The sequence below is a fragment of the Medicago sativa genome, chromosome 6 (genome assembly GCF_051527215.1).
Source record: "Medicago sativa cultivar Bolivia chromosome 6, Bolivia_mono, whole genome shotgun sequence".
NCBI classification, from domain to species: domain Eukaryota; kingdom Viridiplantae; phylum Streptophyta; class Magnoliopsida; order Fabales; family Fabaceae; genus Medicago; species Medicago sativa.
In genome coordinates, this window is record NC_140754.1 from 87,653,414 (window position 1) to 87,671,800 (window position 18,387).

The 18,387-nt window shown below is 33.2% G+C and overlaps 2 protein-coding genes and 1 pseudogene across 2 annotated transcripts in view; all 3 read right to left on the reverse strand.

Moving 5' to 3' along the window:
- Positions 1 to 2,046: 2,046 nt before the first annotated feature.
- Positions 2,047 to 3,270, reverse strand: LOC146917843 (protein FAR1-RELATED SEQUENCE 5-like; annotated as a pseudogene).
- Positions 3,271 to 3,914: 644 nt separating this feature from the next.
- Positions 3,915 to 6,130, reverse strand: LOC146917844 (uncharacterized). The gene is made up of 4 exons (XM_085719602.1): positions 5,994 to 6,130; positions 5,265 to 5,392; positions 4,458 to 5,076; positions 3,915 to 4,148 (listed from the first exon to the last, which is right to left on the reverse strand). The coding sequence occupies exon 3, from the start codon at positions 5,053 to 5,055 to the stop codon at positions 4,480 to 4,482; it is 576 nt and encodes a 191-aa protein (XP_085575728.1). The 5' UTR covers positions 5,056 to 5,076; positions 5,265 to 5,392; positions 5,994 to 6,130; the 3' UTR covers positions 3,915 to 4,148; positions 4,458 to 4,479.
- Positions 6,131 to 6,993: 863 nt separating this feature from the next.
- The window catches only part of LOC146917845 (uncharacterized), a 32,623-nt gene continuing 21,229 nt past the window's right edge, over positions 6,994 to 18,387 (reverse strand). The window contains exons 4-13 of the mRNA XM_085719607.1: positions 14,136 to 14,345; positions 12,051 to 14,036; positions 11,505 to 11,960; positions 10,216 to 10,750; positions 9,975 to 10,080; positions 9,797 to 9,889; positions 8,139 to 9,501; positions 7,820 to 7,923; positions 7,081 to 7,271; positions 6,994 to 7,008 (exon numbers count right to left, since the gene is read on the reverse strand). Of these exons, the coding sequence (XP_085575733.1) occupies positions 10,580 to 10,750; positions 11,505 to 11,960; positions 12,051 to 14,036; positions 14,136 to 14,345 (2,823 nt within the window). The 3' untranslated portion in view covers positions 6,994 to 7,008; positions 7,081 to 7,271; positions 7,820 to 7,923; ... (2 more) ...; positions 9,975 to 10,080; positions 10,216 to 10,579. The remainder of the gene's footprint in view (positions 7,009 to 7,080; positions 7,272 to 7,819; positions 7,924 to 8,138; positions 9,502 to 9,796; positions 9,890 to 9,974; positions 10,081 to 10,215; positions 10,751 to 11,504; positions 11,961 to 12,050; positions 14,037 to 14,135; positions 14,346 to 18,387) is intronic.

Genomic DNA, 18,387 nt, shown 5'->3' on the forward strand with positions numbered 1-18,387 from the left:
TTGCACCTGTTCGCTGCTGTCCTGCTGCTGGACTGCTTTCTGTGCCTGGTTTTTTCAGCTGCTAGGGGGTTTTTTGGTGCTGTTTTTTCCCTCCCTGCGTGGTGTGGCTGGGTGTTTTTCTTTTTTTAGTTGTGCTGTTATTGCGCTCCTTTTTGTATCTTTGTTTCAGCCGCGAGTTTTTGTGTGTCTCACACATTCTCGACGTGAATAAAATTTCGTTGTTTCAAAAAAAAAAAAATTAATCTCATGCTTTCTCATGGATCAGATTAATAAAACTGGATCAGATTAATTTCTGTGATGAGACTGATATACATATTCACTAAAATTGAAACATGCCTGATACACACATTCACTAAAATTGGAATCAATCAATGGTGCGATGGAAAACATAGCGAATATATTAATAAACACCAAAATCGTACAAGACGTACAAATGGTGCGATGGAAAACACAACGATACAACGAGCCCGATATAACGGTAACCCAAAAAATCAGAAAAAAAAACACAGCCAAGCTGCTCCACTGTCAGCACCAGAAACATGAAAAATTGACTGCATAACCAGCAGCACTACTGACTGCATAACCAGAATTGCTGAAAGGCTTGAGCTGCTTCAATATTTGTTCATTGAATTCAATCAAACTTTTACCAAAAGCATTGTGGGTAAAATACAAAATCATTGTATATTCTATAGACATCAAATCTACTTGAGTTGATAATTACAAAAATTCATATCCAAAAATTCATATCCAAAATGTCAACATGAATATCCAAAATAATCAGCTCCATTTCTTTCGATTTAGATCAAAAGTCAATCAAAGTAATGCCTGAATATTTGTAACATCATCAAGAGGTGCCTACATTAATAATAAGAAATAATTAGTATCATGATTGTGTGATAAAAATAATAATTAATATCCAGGACTGTTCCTCATGAAAATGATATGAAATTACCATCAACATAGTTGTGTAACTAACAAACATGTCCTCACGTGCTAGCGGGGGCTCATAAGTTGGAGGCGCGGAACAAGATACTCCATCAACCATTTGAGTTGTTAATTTTATAACCTAAAATGATTATGTAAAACTAAAATAAGTGCAAGTACATGTAAAACTAAAACAAGTAATCTACATAATGACTTATATACCTGTGAATTTCTTTGAAGTGGGGCGCGACTAGTTTGAGCATGTTTACTTGGAGGAGCACTTCTTTTCTTAGGCTGACGCTCAAGGAAACTTTTATGTCGCTTAGTTCCCTTTGGAGGAGCATGTTTCTTGAATCCCTTTGGTTGTATAGCATCAGAACTCACAAATGACGGATGATCACCATCATTTTCTATAGCTTGTGTGCGACATTCCATTGCTTTCTTGAACATTTCGTCTACACTATTATCAAGAAGCATGAGGCAATCTTCACTATACGATGCTACAGTTGCCGCTCTAATGAACTTAGAAACAACTTGCCTGAACATTCGATTTCTAGACAACTTAGGATCTTGTTCAACCTCCTTTCCCCTAAAATCTTGCACAATGCCACAACGGGCTTCTCTTGTCCACCTTCTTAAAATATACTTCTCAGGAATTGCCTTAACATCATTCAATTCAAACACTTTTAATGCATGTGAACAAAGTATGCCAAATGTATCATACATCTTACAACTACAAGTAATGGAAGTTGAAACACGATTAAATGATACTCTCCAAGATCCTTCATGATTTTCCTTAGTGATGACATATTCACAAAGAGAGTCAGATTCATGTCTAGTTGGTACAGATAAAGTTAAGAATAACTGAAACTCATATTGAAACAACTCAAATACAGTGTGTGTGTGTGTGTGTGTGTGTGTGTGTGTGTGTGTACCTTTCCCATTTGGATTAGTATTGGTGAAGTTTCATACATTAACCTTGCAAGCTTATGTGAGGACTCATAATAACAACTCAATTCTTTTTCTCTCTTCTCTTCAACAATTCTTTCAAAATGTTTGAAGAATTGTAGGATACCCAAATTCGGTTTCAGACAAACTTTGAAGTGAGCATTCAAACTTTCACTAATTTGTGTACTTCGCATGCCAAGTGTCAATGCTTCCTTCATATAACATGCAGCCCATTTTTTTTTAATGGCATAAACTGACTTGATCCAATTATTATCGTGAAGATTATATTCATTAATTTACCAAGTCAAACCAAGCTTTCTCAAAATCTGCTTCAATGTCAATATCATACATGCACTTACTGAAACCTCTTAGCAAAGAACCTCCTTTCTTCATTCCATTTCCAAGATGTTTAATTCCATTCTGCAACAAGTGCCATGTGCATAAACCATGGTGAGTCTCAGGCATCACTTCTTCAATTGCCCTAGACATTGCTTGACTTTGGTCAGTGAAGATCGTCTTTGGTTTTTTGTTGTTGTGTGCTTGTAAGAATGTTTCAAACAACCATTTAAATGATGGAATTGTGCCATCATACATTAGAGCTGCACCAAAAATGATCGTACCTTTATAATGGTTGAAACCAGAAAAAAAAGTAAGTGGTCTATTGGCATCGTTAGTACAATATGTGGTGTCCAATGAAACAACATCACCAAAATACCCGTAATCCAAAATCATTTTTGCATCACACCAGAACACGTTTGTAATTTGTTCATCTATATCCATCTGATATGCATGAAAGAAGGACGGATTCTCCAACAATTGCTGTTGGAAATACTGTGAAAGATATCCAGCGTCGCCATACACCATGCTTCTTTGTCTTTTTGTAGTGATGTAGTTTCTTACATCCACTTCTGTATATCCAACATTAGCTCTATGCCCTGCATGTGTGCTCATAAGTTGATAAGTTGCCTTCTGCCCTAATCCAGAGTCATCAGCCATATCAATCTCATTTGCTTGTACTTCAGTTATCTTTCTATGTGATCGAAGCATGTGGGTTGTCTCTCGTTTTAGTAGATCGTGGTTATGTTTTTCTTTAAACTCATGGATGACCAGCTTTCCATTTTCACGTGAAAGTGTAATTCTTGCTAAGCAATCCGTTCTAGACTCGGCTCTCCGGATTTTTCCTTCATATGCATATTTTTTCTCTTTCTTCCGTAGTCCTTCCTTACAACAAACAAACCTACATGACGATACATCGCCGTGTTTGTTCTTGTTTGTAAAACGTATTCTAACTCCGAAGCCCTCACGAAAACCGTAAGCAAGCCAAAATTGTTCAGCCTCTTCCATAGTATCAAATTTCATTCCAAGTCTTGGCTTCCAATCAACATTTGAAGATGTCATGTTTGATTAAGCTACCCAAATGAAGGAACCTAACAAGTAAATAAAAGAGGTAAGACATAAAAAAACAGAAATTTATATCTCTTATAATCCTAATGTATTGCTATTAAACAGAGCATATGTATAAACACAGAGCATTGGTTCAAAAGATTAAACTACTTCAATCCTAAAATAAAACCCTAAATCTCCTAAAACCAAATCCTAATGAATTGAAAGTGGTTCAAAAGATTTGTTTTCTTTCCCTAATCAAGTGTAGTCATTCCCTATTTTAATCTTGATTTTGATTTTGATTTTGGTTTGTTCTCATTACCATAACCATTACAAAAGATGAAAAAAAAGATAAGAAAAAACAAACAAACCTTAAGAAGACAGATTATGAGGTGACGGCATGGCGGAGGTGGTCGTTGGTGGTGATCGGCGGCGTACGACGGCGAAAATTAGTGGTGGTTTTGCTTTGCAGTGGAAAGGGAGAAAGCAAAAGCGCGGTAACGTGTTTGTGTTTTGTGAGTCATGTTTGGTTCATTTTCACTTAAAATGGCCATTTTTTTTTTTGTTTTATTTTAAGACTCTATGCCACATGTCAGCTTATTATTGGTAATGTCACCATACCATTAGTTTTGCTATGTCACTGAAGTGCCGTCCCATCATTATGAAGCTGCAAAATATGCATAATAAACATTTCAACAAACACTATAATATGACAAAATTCTCTTGCAAGACCTAAAAACATTTCACTTGTATTAAAACTGCCACAAAAGGGCATTGGAACTACTTGCAATCTTGAAACAGAATCAACACTCATACAATGGCATTGGCAGCACTTGCAATCCTAGGCCAAAGATCAACACACTCCTTACCAATTGGACCTGTGATAGCAGAACCTACACTGGACAACATGACATATATGTTAAAACCCAAATCAAATACCAGCAATGAATCAATCAGACAAAACAGTCAAAAGGTAAAACAATGTAGCAAACTAACAAAAAGACAGGTGGTATGTCATACTCTACCATGTGAATACTTTTAGAGAGGCTGAGATCTTCTAAAGTTCAAGCCTAGAACAATAAGTACAATTCATAACAATACTACTAATAATACACATATTTTCAACAATGGAGCAAATTACTTCATATGCTAATATGAGAAAAAAGGCAACTGTACACAAAGAGTCCAATAAAGAAACATACCATAATTTCAGACTCCAAGTTACTAGTTATCAATATGATAACTACTGTTATCTTCATCAACATCTTCAGCAAAATCATGGTCATCTTCATCGACATTGTTGTCCTCTTCATCAACATCTTCAGCAAAATCATGGTTATCTTCATCAACATCTTCAGCAAAATCATTGTTGTCCTCTTCATCAATGTGCTCATTTGATTCACTGTTGGGGTTTGAAACATGGGAAGAAGATCCAACAAATCCCAAATGTTTCATAACGGCAGCAAGTTTTTTATTAGTTTTGCTCATCTCTTTTTCTTGCCGTTGCATTTGTTGCCTCATCTGCAACTTCTCTTGTTCTTGTCTTTGCAATGATGCATTTAAAGCATGCACTTGACTTCTCAAAAATTCAACCTCTTCTGAATTAGCATGTGTATTTGTTTGTTGATTTGAAGATGGAATCAAGGTTTTTGAATAAGATCCAAGACCAAATATCCTCCCTTTTTTTCTACCAACAGAATCTATCCATATATCCAAATCAGTTGGCATTTCATACGTTGGTTGACTGTCAACTTCATCCTCTCCTAGACCAAATGTGGTATTCTGAGTAGATAAGTCCATCTTTTTTTGTTCAAATTTGTCCTAAAAGAAAATAAAAGAAGTCCAATGCATAAAAATAAAAACTGAACAGTTTTACAAAAAACAGAAGAAACAAAAAAGAATGTGGACAAAATAACTTCAATTATCATATGATCTTTAGCCAAATCTTCCTTTGAGCCACACATGAGTGCAAACATATATGGTAGTTATTTATTTAATAATATACTCACATATGCAGATTCAGCATGCACACCCACCCAACTTTGATCCTTTGAGCTTCAATGGAACTTCAATTGCCACTTTCGAGCTTCAACGGAATCCATCGTTCTTCCTTCAGATCAGAAAAATCGCGTTTGGTCTGAATGGAGAAAGATAAATGGACTTATATGTCTGAAAGGAGATTAAAGTGAATTGCTCTTCTCACACCATTTTTTCTCATTCCCAACACAAAATACTATTTTGTTGAGATTTAATGGGCTTATTTTTTTTTGTATAAGTTATAAATATACACTACTCATTTTTAAATATAAAAATACACTATTCTTTTTTAAAAAGAACATACAAAATTATTAATTTACTTTTCAACAAAATTTATTAATTTACTTACAGCAAACAAATATGTCAAAATAATATTATTTTTCAAAATATATTAACATTGAATATTTATGAAAAAATAATCACAATAGACAAAAACAGTTTGATATTTTATTTGAACTTAAATTTAAAATTATAGCGTCCATGTTCACTATATAAAGAGAAAAAAATAATATACTCAAAATCTTTCAATTTTTAAAGTTTCATAAAGAAATTCTGTCAAAAATAAAATTCATGATGAAATTAAAAAAAAATAAAAAAAATAAAATTTCCGCATGAAATACCGCAGGAAGTTCCCAGGAAGTTCCGCAGGAAAGGTGACCAATAACTTCCGCAGCAAAATCCTCAGCAAAAGTTAGTGTTACCTGCGGAAGTTAATACGGTTACTGGATCCGCAGGAAATGTCCTCATTGAATCGAAAACAGCAGGAAATTCCGAAAGTATTCCTGCGGATTATATTCCGCAGGAAAATCCGCAGGAAAATCAATAAATTCTAGTAGTGTATCAAAATTGAATTTTCATAAATAGCTAAATTGTCTCTCATTTTCCTTATGTCTAGAGTCCAATGTTATTCATATATATTATGCATATTTGTCCTATGGCAGTATAGGCTTGAAATCATATTGTAGATAAAAATGGAAGCATATTGTCTAATAGAAAATTGAATGACAGAATCAAGTTGAACTATATGCTGGTATTTTTTATAAACGATTAATATTAGTATCGTTAATAATTGTTGGTATAATACGTGGAGCTAAAAGCATACTAAAGGTATTATTGACAAAACAATAGTCTTTGAATTTTAAAAACGACAAGCAAATAGATACAAATTTGTATCCCAAAAATGACAAGTAAAAAAGAACAGAGGAATTACAAAATTACACTAAGTATCATATGTAGAACATGCATTTTCACACTTGGCTGTATAGCATTACCAACAATCATTTGCAAACTATCCAAATTCAACAGAAACCCATCTCCTTTGGTCACCCTTGACTGTACTGAGTCCAAATTCAATGCATTTGACGCTGCAGATGGTACAAGTTTTAATAAGAAACTCAAAAATAAAACAATGAATAACAAACTACTTTAAGTAAATGCCATAAGATTTTGGCTAGCAACATCATTAACTAATGCCATCAAAAGTTTCATATTCTATCAAACTAGTAATTTCTGCTGTTCCATTATATCCATTAATCAATTTAGAATTCTGTTTTTTATAGTCCAAAGAAGGCTGAAATTTCATGTTAAGTCAGACTCAAATTTTCACATCCGTAAAAAATACCCACCGGTACATAGTGTCACCAGAAGAAACCACCTTCTTACAAAACCAGTCTGGCACAATCTTTTCCACGATCTCAATATGTTCTTCAGCTTCTCCTATTGGGAGGACATGATTTTTACTTCTAAGAAACCATGTACTACGTTATAGTAAATAGAATTAGAACATACTAATCTCAACAAAATCTAAACAGTTCATCATTATCTTTTGCAAGAGCTCCTCTTTTGTGATTGAAGTTCTTTTGATAGAGTCAAATATAGAGTCAATCACATTAACCAGTTCCACCAATGATGAAAGATTGTTATCCGAACAATGTAGATGTACATTGATTTTCTGAAAAGAATGACCACGGTTCTCATCCCTGCATAGAGAAACCAATTAACAAGAAATCAATTACTTTCACGAGAGACAAAATTGCTTTTACAATAAAAAAATAAAATAAAGGAAAATAATTTTTATCAGATGCGAAGTGTGGAAGTAAGGGATATTAGATATCAAGAATATGCTTAAGTATGAACAATTATAAACACAGAACGCAAGCATATACTTGTGAACTGTGAATAAACAAGAGATTTGAATGGATCAAGAACACGGGAGAATAATAAGAAAATACAAAATAAATAAAATGCAGTTAGTAAATCCCTTTCTTGTCGTCAACCTAGAAAGAAAGGAGTATTCTAAATACAAATTATATTTTTCTACAAAACATTTAAAAAAAATGTAAAATAAAACTCGTTTGCAGGAGCCCCTCTTTTGAGATTGGAATTCTTTTGTCAGAACAGAATATGAGGAATTTCTATGGTTTTGGTTGGTTTTCCCAGAAGAATAATCAATGCTTGCACCATTATCTTTTGAAAGAGTTCTCTAGTAATAGAAGTGCTTTTGACAATATGAAATTGAGAGTAATACCATATTAATCTCACCCAGCAATGATGGAGATTTTTCATGCCTTGCATTTAAACCAGCTTTGTTTGGGTTGATTTTCCAAAAGACTGACCGATGCTCTCTTTTACCTGCATTGAGAAACCAAGTTACATAAAGAAATCATTTGCAAGAGGTAAATTTCTGAGAAACATATTTTAAAACTCTTCCATGATTTTTCTAAGTGCGGAGGTGAAAAGAAAAGATTATACAGTCCAGCCTATATATAATAATGAAACAAATTAATATTCCCAGCTTCAAGAAGAAAGCTTTGTGACAATTTGGGTAAAAAGAATGATATGCTTACTTCAACATCCCGAGTGTAACACAATGTTAGCATTAGTCTCTGGGTTGGTGAATTGAATATCCTTCATTCTACTTTTCTCTTTCAATACAGCGACTCCAAAATTAACCTCTGCATGGTTCTACTTATTTTCTAAAAGTGCTTTGTCCATAGTATCGTTAGATTTACAAGTGTCAACTTTTAAATCATGCTTCTTAGGAATCAATGTTTCATATTTTTACTTAAAATAGCTTTCATAACATAGTTCACCAATTACAAAGCATTTAACAAAGGGTTTACAAAGCATTATGAGTCCATTTCAGCTCAATAGTATAATATTAGTAAAAAACTATATGGGTCTGTTAGTGATATGACAAGGCTCGCGGATGTTGGTATGCAATGCCTCTTTGCTTGGAGTTCATTTGTGGAAAGTTTGCAATTTTATGAAAGACTAGGGTTGTTGGAATTTGCATGAGTTTGAAATTCTCACTAGTTTCTTTCTCTGTGTCTATTTAGTTTCATGCTGAAACCACGGTCACGTTCCAATGAACTTCCGCCGTGGAATTTGTGAAGATACAATTTGGCGCTCCGTGCCATACATTATCACTGCAATTCCACAATCCTGCCGCCAATCAAAATGAGCACTGATTTATATTTATGTGATTCTCCCTCTGCATGATGATGGTCAGGATGATATCTGTATATGTTCAGGTAGGTACTCATTTGGGTTAATTTGTGTAACGCTACTTTTTATCTCCGAATGCGATGTTTTGGGTGGTTTAGGAGGCATCCAACAAAATTGTGAAAGAAAAATGAAAGTTCTAGAGAGATAATAAACACGTACAAAGGATGTGACGAGAGAGAGGAGTAGATAAAATCAATTCAATTATTTCTAAATAAAACATAAAATCAAGCATGAGTAAAACTTCAGCATGACATTTTCTCTAATGGGTTCATTGGTTTCCAGTTTCCATCACCGATAGAGATGGAAAATATCATAACAAGTCCTAGTAGAAAATTTTGATCCACGAAAAATTGGAAATCAAGATAATACTACCTAGAGAAATGTAAAAATTGTACTATTATATGAAATATAATAATATATGAAACTAAAACCTTGACATAAAAAATCAATCCAATAATAGAAGGAAAACTTGTGTGCGAATAAATATTGAATTAGTGTTACTCAAAATTGTACTGCATATAATGAGGGACCAAAGCAATTCACTATAGCTGTGTGTATGGTGTTCTAATCCCTCTCGGAATGTCTGTTTACTTTTCTTACAATCTCTTATCTCATTCAACAAAGACCCTTCACTCATCTTCTTTGGTCACATTGTTGAGAAGCCTTGATCAAACAGCGTCTAAATCCAACACATTCTTAACCCTGCAAATGTTACAGGTTTCATAAACTATAAGAATAAGAACATAAGGAGAATTAATAAATAACTACTTTTAAGTAAATGAGAGGATTTTGGCTCACAAGAACACTAAGTAATGTCATCAAACTGCTAAGTTCTGCTATTCCATTATATCAAACATAAATTCAGAATTCTATGTTTTTTGTAGTCCAAAGAAGGCTCGAATTTCATGTTAAGCCTGACTCAATCTTTCGCATCACTAACGAGACTGATACTTTAAAAGCACAAATATTTATTCAGTGAAAAAAGTAAGAGACCCACCGGTACATAGTGTCTCCAGAAAGACACCACCTTCTTGCAAAGCCAGTCTGGCACAAATCTTTTGCAAAATCTAAACATGTTCTTCAGCTTCTCCTATTGAGCAGAATAAAATTAGTTAGCTAGATTGTTTATTACTAAGAAATAGTGTGAATTATAATAAAATTGAATTATAACATACCAAATAGAGTTAATCACACCAATGATGAAAGATTGTTATCCGATTCATCCAAACCAGTTTGATCTACATTGGTTTCCCCAAAGGAATGACTAAGGCTTTCTTCTACCTGCATTGAGAGAAGAAATTGCTTTTAGAATAAAAATTGCTTTTGAAAGGTACAAAATAAAATAATAAGTGAATGTCAAAGGATGTTTCTAAGAATAAGTCCAAAATTAAAACCAAAACATGATGGGAGGTATACTTCCTAATAACATCCTCTGCTAGGCTTAGACATGTCTACTTTATTGTCCAAATCATCGCTGCCTTCTGTTAGTGTAAAGTCCAGCACTCTCTTTGCAGGCTTAAAACATGATGTAAACTTTTGCACATTATGAACAAGTCATTTTCTGAAGATTAACATAAGAACCGAGCAACAACTGACTGCACAGGTGTGTGTGTCAAGAAACTATCAGTACAAGAGACAATTTTCAAATCAGGGCTTTCCGAACTGTTGCAGCTACAGAATATGGAGGTGAGAACTTGTGCACTGGTGTATTAATATCATTTGGTTGAAAACACAATGACAATGATTCCTTTCTGGTTGCCTCTTTCTGCATTAAGATTACTCACAAAATCAAACAACAGTGTACATTCTCTCTACCGTGTGCTTCAATTTCTTGGTTGTCTAGGAAGTTTTTAGATGATGAACTCAAAGGTGAGTTGTTCGGCAACGGTTCAATTTCATCGGAAGTTGATGAAAGTTCTGTTGACAAGTTAACAAAATTTGTTAACTTTCTCTAATGTAAAGCTAGCCAACAAAATTTGTACATTAATGATCTTTTCAAAATTTGTGACACCCAAGACAAACACTATGGCATGTTTGGATTACATTAGTTGAACTTATCTACTGGCATACATTTTATGACACTGTTTGGATTAGTTGAACTTATCTACCCAAGACAAATACTATGGCATGTTTGGATTTCATAGGCTTTTTTCAACTTATTTTTATAAGTTCTCCAATATAATTATAAAAAGGCAATTAAACGTTATTTTATCTTTTGTTACTAAAATAGCTTACGCAAGCTCATACATAAGCACTTATTATGATAAGTGGTTTATCCTGTTACCATAAAGATGTGTATCCTCAAGAAGATAATTTTTATGATGCATGTGCATATGATAGAATTCTAAATTTAATAAACAGGTCTAACTCTTTAATATTAGCCACCAACAGAATTATCTAATTTCACTACAAGAGACTAGCTCTCTAAATGCACTGAAAAACTCAAATCTTCCGTAAACTGAAACACTTAGATCTCTGTTTAATAGACATAATCACTAAGAATCATTGTACATTATAATTATCAAAACTAGGGAAAAAATCAATATCTCTGCATGCAGATGCCAACTTGTCATTAAAAAACGTATAATTGTGAATTGGTGAATACATAAAAAGTCAATCGTAAAATTATGAAACATACTAACATCGTACAATATTACAGGAAGAAAAGTTTATGGCAGTTTGGGTCAAATGAATGATATACTTACTTCATCCCGAGTGAACACAACGTTAGCATCATTCTCTGGGTTGATGAATTGAATATCCTTCATGTTACTTTTCTCTTTCAATACATGGATTCCACTATACATGAATGGGAACCCAAAGTCAACCTCTGCATGGTTCCACTTATTTTCTAAAAGTGTTTTGTCCATATTATCATTGAAGTTTTCCACTTGCATATGCAAAAGATGCAAATGATATGTCCGTGGTCTGTTAACAGTCCAACCAAGTGTATCGAAAAATGTAATTCCGTTGATGATTACTTTTACAGGATGGTAAGAATAACTCCATGTATGTGGAGAAACAACACAGAGAGCTATGGCTGGAAATTTGCCACAAAACCAAAAAGAAATTGACATTCCTGCCTCGTATTGGTGGTCGAACCACTCTGGAATCTTTGCCCGTGGCAAACGAAACCGAGTATTTCCAGCCTCATGTAATTTCTATTAGTCATAAATAATTAGTGTAAGTTGTTTAACTATATCAAGAAGAATATAAAATGCATTACAAATAAAAACAAAAAAAATCATAACCTGATTTAGTAATTTGCTTTTGCACGACGAAGACAATGACTTGCAGTTTAGTGCAGATAACTCTCTTAAGCATGGAGGAATCCCTTTAATTTCGTTAAGTTCCTCACAATCATCCAAGACAAGGTTCCATAAAAATTGACACTTTTCTATAGATTTAGGAATAATTGTGAGTTGATTGTTAGTTAGGTGTAATTCTTTCACATTGGCAAACAACATAAGAATTTTTGACAATAATTCATCTGAAAGTTTAGCGTTCCTGACACAAATATACTTTACATTTGAAGATTGCATTGAATTCACTTTTTCTTCATTCATGATGGTAAGCTTAGGATCATTTCCATCATATCGGTCATAATACTCACAACCACATGGGTGAAATGTTGGAGGCTGAGTAAGATTGTGAAATGGAAACGGTGATTCTTTACCGGGAGTGACATCCAAGAGGAGTCCTGGAAAACTCTCGAGACTATAACAACATGAAAGATTGAAATTTTCCAATGAAGTCAAACTAAGTTGTGGCATACTCCTAAGCATGATGCAGAATTCAATATTCACAAATTTAAGTTTATCCAACAACCCATCCCCCACACTTGAAAAACACTCGAGCATAAAACAATTTGAAAGGTCAAGTTCTTCTAGCAAATCCAACTTAAGAGGTGGAATACTTCTGAGATTGTGACAATTTTTAACAAGCAGGGTTTTAAGTTGTCCAAGAAACCCGTCCACCACAAGTGGAAAATTCTCAAGACTATAACAACATGAAAGGTCAAGTGTTTCTAGTGAATCCAACTTGAGAGGTGGAATACTTCTGAGACTGAGACAGTTTGTAACAAGCATGGTTTTAAGTTTTCCAAGATACTCATCCACCACAAGTGGAAAACTCTCAAGACTATGACAATCTGAAAGTTTTAGTGTTTCCAGCGAATCCAACTTGAGAGGTGGAATACTTCTGAGATTGCGACAACTTTTAACATTCAGGGTTTTAAGTTTTGCAAGAAATGTGTCCACCACAAGTGGAAAACTCTCAAGAGTATCACAACCTGAAAGTTCTAGTGTTTCTAGTGAATCCAACTTAAGAGGTGGAATACTCTTGAGACTAAGACAGTTTGTAACAAGCATGGTTTTAAGTTTTCCAAGATATTCATCCACCACAAGTGGAAAACCCTCAAGACTATGACAATCTGAAAGTTCTAGTGTTTCTAGTGAATCCAACTTGAGAAGGGGAATACTTCTGAGATTGCGACAACTTTTAACATTCAGGGTTTTAAGTTTTCCAAGAAACGTATCCACCACAAGTGGAAAACTCTCAAGACTATGACAATCTAAAAGTTCTAGTGTTTCCAGTGAATCCAACTTGAGAGGTGGAATACTTCTGAGATTGCGACAACATTTAACATTCAGGGTTTTAAGTTTTGCAAGAAATGTGTCCACCACAAGTGGAAAACTCTCAAGAGTATCACAACCTGAAAGTTCTAGTGTTTCTAGTGAATCCAACTTGAGAGGTGGAATACTCCTGAGACTGTGACAATTTTTAACAAGCATGGTTTTAAGTTTTCCAAGATACTCGTCCACCACAAGTGGAAAACTCTCAAGACTATGACAAATTGAAAGTTCTAGTGTTTCTAGTGAATCCAACTTGAGAGGTGGAATACTCCTTAGCTTGATGCAATGTCTAACACTCATTATTTTAAGCTTATCACCAAACTCATCTATCACCGGTGAAAAATTCTCAAGATTACTACACTCTGAAAGATAGAGTTCTTCTAGAAAAGGTAACATGAGAGGTGGAATAATTCTGATTTCGATGCATTTTACAATTCTCAAGATTTTAAGGTTACCTAGAAAACCTATTGATTTATCCATTGCAATTAGTGTCTCACAATATTGTATTGAAAATTCTTCTAAATTTGGGAGACCAGATATATCAGGTATTTGTGCTAAAGCTTCACTTCTATTGAGATTTAAAACTCTCATATTCTGGAATTTCTGCAAAAAAATGGAAACAGAAAAACATTGCAAATAAATAACTAATATTAAACCATATTTATTAATTTAAGATAAGAGATATAAATATGTTACACTTGCCTTTGTGAGAAAGACCTCCCACTCCAATGGATTGAGATTGCTACATTCCAGCACTCTTAGACTATTTGGAAGATGTTTGGGATTTTCAGAAAAAGAAACAAAATCATTGAAAACTAGTGTTTTGAGATTTTTCATTCTCTTGAAAGCTTCTCCATCCCATTCTACTCTAATCCAACAGTTGAAATGTATGATTTCAATTTTATTTGTTCCCTGTAAAAAAAACAAAAAGGACAAATCAATCAGCAGAATATATGGTAGAACTATATAACACATATTTAAAGATCTTTAAATATTATTTAGAGTTTAACTTATAAAACACTACGTATGTTTTTTTTAGATGTTTTAATCATGAATTTGAGATGTTATACCACATATTTAAAGATCTTGAAATATGTCATTTGGCTCAGTTGGTAGGAATAATGCATAATATATATGCAAGGTTCGAGGTTCAAACCTTTACCAACACAAAAAAAAAAAAAAAAAAAAAATCTTAAAAATTGTATGTTAAAATATTTTACACGTACATTTAATGATGTATTGTCACATCAATTAATATGACAACTCATCATTAAATGTATGTGACAACATATCATTGAAGGTATGAGTAAAAAAAATTAGACTCGTCTACATATATATTAAACTCATATAAAGGTAAAAAAAATTGTGATATTGTGACAATTAATAACATGAGCAATGCTACATCTCTAGAAAAATAACATAAAAAATTCTTCAAGAATAAAGAGCAGCCAATCACAATGCACTATTTGCCACAATTTAAGGAGGTGTGGCTGAAAAATAGGAAGTGAACAAATAAATCATGCAATTAAAACTTGTCAGTTGTATCTTGAAAAATTCTTGATGCTAGAAATAGCATTTTCCTAATAACATTAATGATGTAGAGAGCTAAAAAGGTAAGTTAAGCATTAGTTATAGCTAGTAATAAGTTAAAGTTCAAGATGAAAAGCCAAAACATCCATATCGTTATTACTCAGTGTATTTTCTTCTAAAACTTGAATTTTATTTTTAAAGGACCATAACCTACTAAGTTTCATAGGATCTTTAGTTGATTTTTGTCTAACAATTTATTTCCCCATATCCTCTACTAAATCATGTAATGTCACATTACATCTCACTTATTTTTATGATATTTTTCCACTAACACATTCATGTGATCTTTCATGATATCAACATGATGAGCATGGACATTTGTTCGACCCTTCTCAATTGATATCCTTTGAAGCTACATGCAATGTTAAGAAAAACAACCTTCTCTTCTACCTGCAAGGCATCATAGCTCATTTGAAGTGTCATTTGGATCTTTTTATGAGGAACTTATTCATAACGATTTAGTGCTTCTTTAAATTGTTCTATTGTCTTTGTAGAAAAGTGGGAACCCATGACTTCCAAAGTGAGTGGATGACCAGAAGCAGATGCATGGGCGGATCTAGGATTGAATTATTAGTGGGGTTAATCTTTATTTTTTTGAAGGATGTAAGATCTAAAATTTTGGTTAAATAAATAACACAAATAATATCATATGTATTAATCGTAAAAAATTGTCAATCACTTTATTTCTTGTGTAGCGACGTTGTTCATATTTAAGTGAAATTTAAATAACAACATAAAAATGATAAAATAATTTAAATGAATGTTAAACTGGGAGTAAAAATTCTACGTAAGTTGCAAAGTCTTAATATATATTTATATATTTTAGCATATTAAATAATTTTTTTTGACACAAAAAAGGATTTCATTAAGCAACCAAATCGGCTGCATTAGAAGAAACAATACAAGGAGGGAATTCCTCAATCCAAACAGTGTCCGAGGAAGTTAAAGCAAATTTAGCTAAAGAATGAGATGCCATATTAGCACTACGTTTAATATGACTCAATGAAAAGGAATTAAAACGGGAACTAAGATGATTACAATCAGCAACTACCATACCAAGGTAAGATTGATTATTTGAAAGTTTGTGAAAACCACGGACCACGTTAAGGGAGTCGCTTTCAAACATCACCTGGAAAAACCCCATATCGAGAGCAAACTGAATCGCTAGCCTTACACCCAATGCCTCGTGTAACGCCCTACTTTTATTATTTATCATTTTATTGAGATTAGATGTCTTTTTATAATTTAGTCGACTTATTTTGATCAGTGATATTTTGTTATGTTATACGCTGGTATTTACTAGTATAATATATATGTTATTTGGTGTAGAAATATATTTGTTATTTTGTGTGGAAATATATATGTTATTTGGTGTATTAATATTATTAAGTGGGAGAGATATATATTTAATTTAGAAATAAATAAGATTATGAGCAAAAGAGTAATTTTGAGGTGTAAGAGAAATTAGATGAGGGTTTATAAATAAGAGAAGTTAGGTTTAGAAAGACATAGAAACATACGATCAATTTTTGGAGAAAACAAGGTTTAGAGAGAAGAGAAGAGAAGACAAAGAGAAGAGGCTGCATCGATAATTCTAAGGTAATGGTGAGACTATCATTCGGTAATATTAAGCCTGTAATTCTGAATTTGCAATTAACGTGTTCTAGGATTAGTTTCTGAGAATTTGCGAATTAGGGTTCCGAGAGAGAATTGATGATTAGATGATGAGAAGTTGTTAGATTGATATAGAAATTGTGTACAGACCTTAGATAATCCATGGGTAATCATAATCATAGAGCTTGAAGTGAATTTATGTTGTTCTTGAAGGTTTTTATGAAAAATGGGTCAATTGGTGAATTTTGTTGAAAGGGTGTTTTAGTTCAAGTTTTATATGGATTTGGGTGTCTTTTCATGTTTAGAAACGTTTAAACAAACTTTGGGACCAAATTTCGGCTTAGGGGAATCAAAATTGGGATTTTGGGATGAAAAATGGAGTTTTCCCAAGAGCTATCTCTGACAGCATTCTCTGTTTCATGTTTTTGCATTTTTTTCACACATTTCAGTTTTGAATTGGCTTTAGGTGTAAACACGAAAGTTGTAGGTATGGATGTTAGCTTTCTAATGCCTTTGGTTTGACTTCAAAAGGATTTATAGAACTTGAGTTATAGTCAAATTACTGCACGTAGGTCACAGTTAATTTTTATGGACTTTCAGTACAACTTTTCCGAATTTAAAATGAAAACTAGTATTGATTGGTACAGAATTGGTCTTAGGCGTAAACATGAAAGTTTTAGATAATTTTGTTAGCTTTCCGGTGGCTTTGGTTTGACGTGAATATGATTTTTAGTTTTTGAGTTATGATGAAAATACTCCAAGGATGTCTTAGCGAAATTGTACGGTGACAGCATTCTCTGTTTCATGTTTTTGCGTCTTGTTCATATGTTTCTGTTTTGAATTGATAATTGTTGTAAACATGAAAGTTGTTGATAATTGTGATACCTTTCCAGTAGCCTTGGTTTGACATGAAAATATGTTGTGCATGATTATTTATGTTCTTACAAAGTTGCATGATGAACTGTTGATACTTGAATACGATGATATATGATGAATTAATTGTGTGTTGTCATGTTGCTGTTAATATTATCAATGTGATATTGTTATATGAGTATTAATGTGAATTATATATGATGTTTTAAGATGCTAAGATGTTAAGATGTTAAGACGTTAAGATGATATGAAGTTGTTAAATCGTCGAGTAGTTATTAAGTCGTCAAGTTGTTAAGATGTCATAGATGTTCATGAAGTTTCTAAGACGTAAGATGTTGAGTCCATGCATACTCATTTATAGATGAGGGCTCATGCCCTGGAGCTTTTTCTCAACCCACGACGATGAGGGCTTATGCCCTAGGAGCTTTTGCTCAACCCACGACGATGAGGGCTTATGCCCTAGGAGTATATTTATGCTCAACGACGATGAGGGCTTATGCCCTAGAATGGTACCACATGCATTTGCATTTCATGATGATTCGAGATGGTTTAAGACGTTAAGAGTTGCATAGTCGAGTTTAGATGCATTGTCGAGTCAAGATGTTAAGTTGTGATGTTTTAACGAAGTGACTATAGATGAATGATTATGAAGTTGTTTATGATGAATGATTATGAAGTTGTTTATGATGAATGGTTATGAAGTTGTTTATGATGATTGATTATGAAGTGGTTTATGATGATGATGTTATGTTGATGCTATATGATTTATGATATGATGCTATATGATTTATGATATGATGTCTATGTCTATTAGATGATGATATGTGACGATGTTATGATTATTAATTGATGATATGTGACGATGTTATGTTTATTA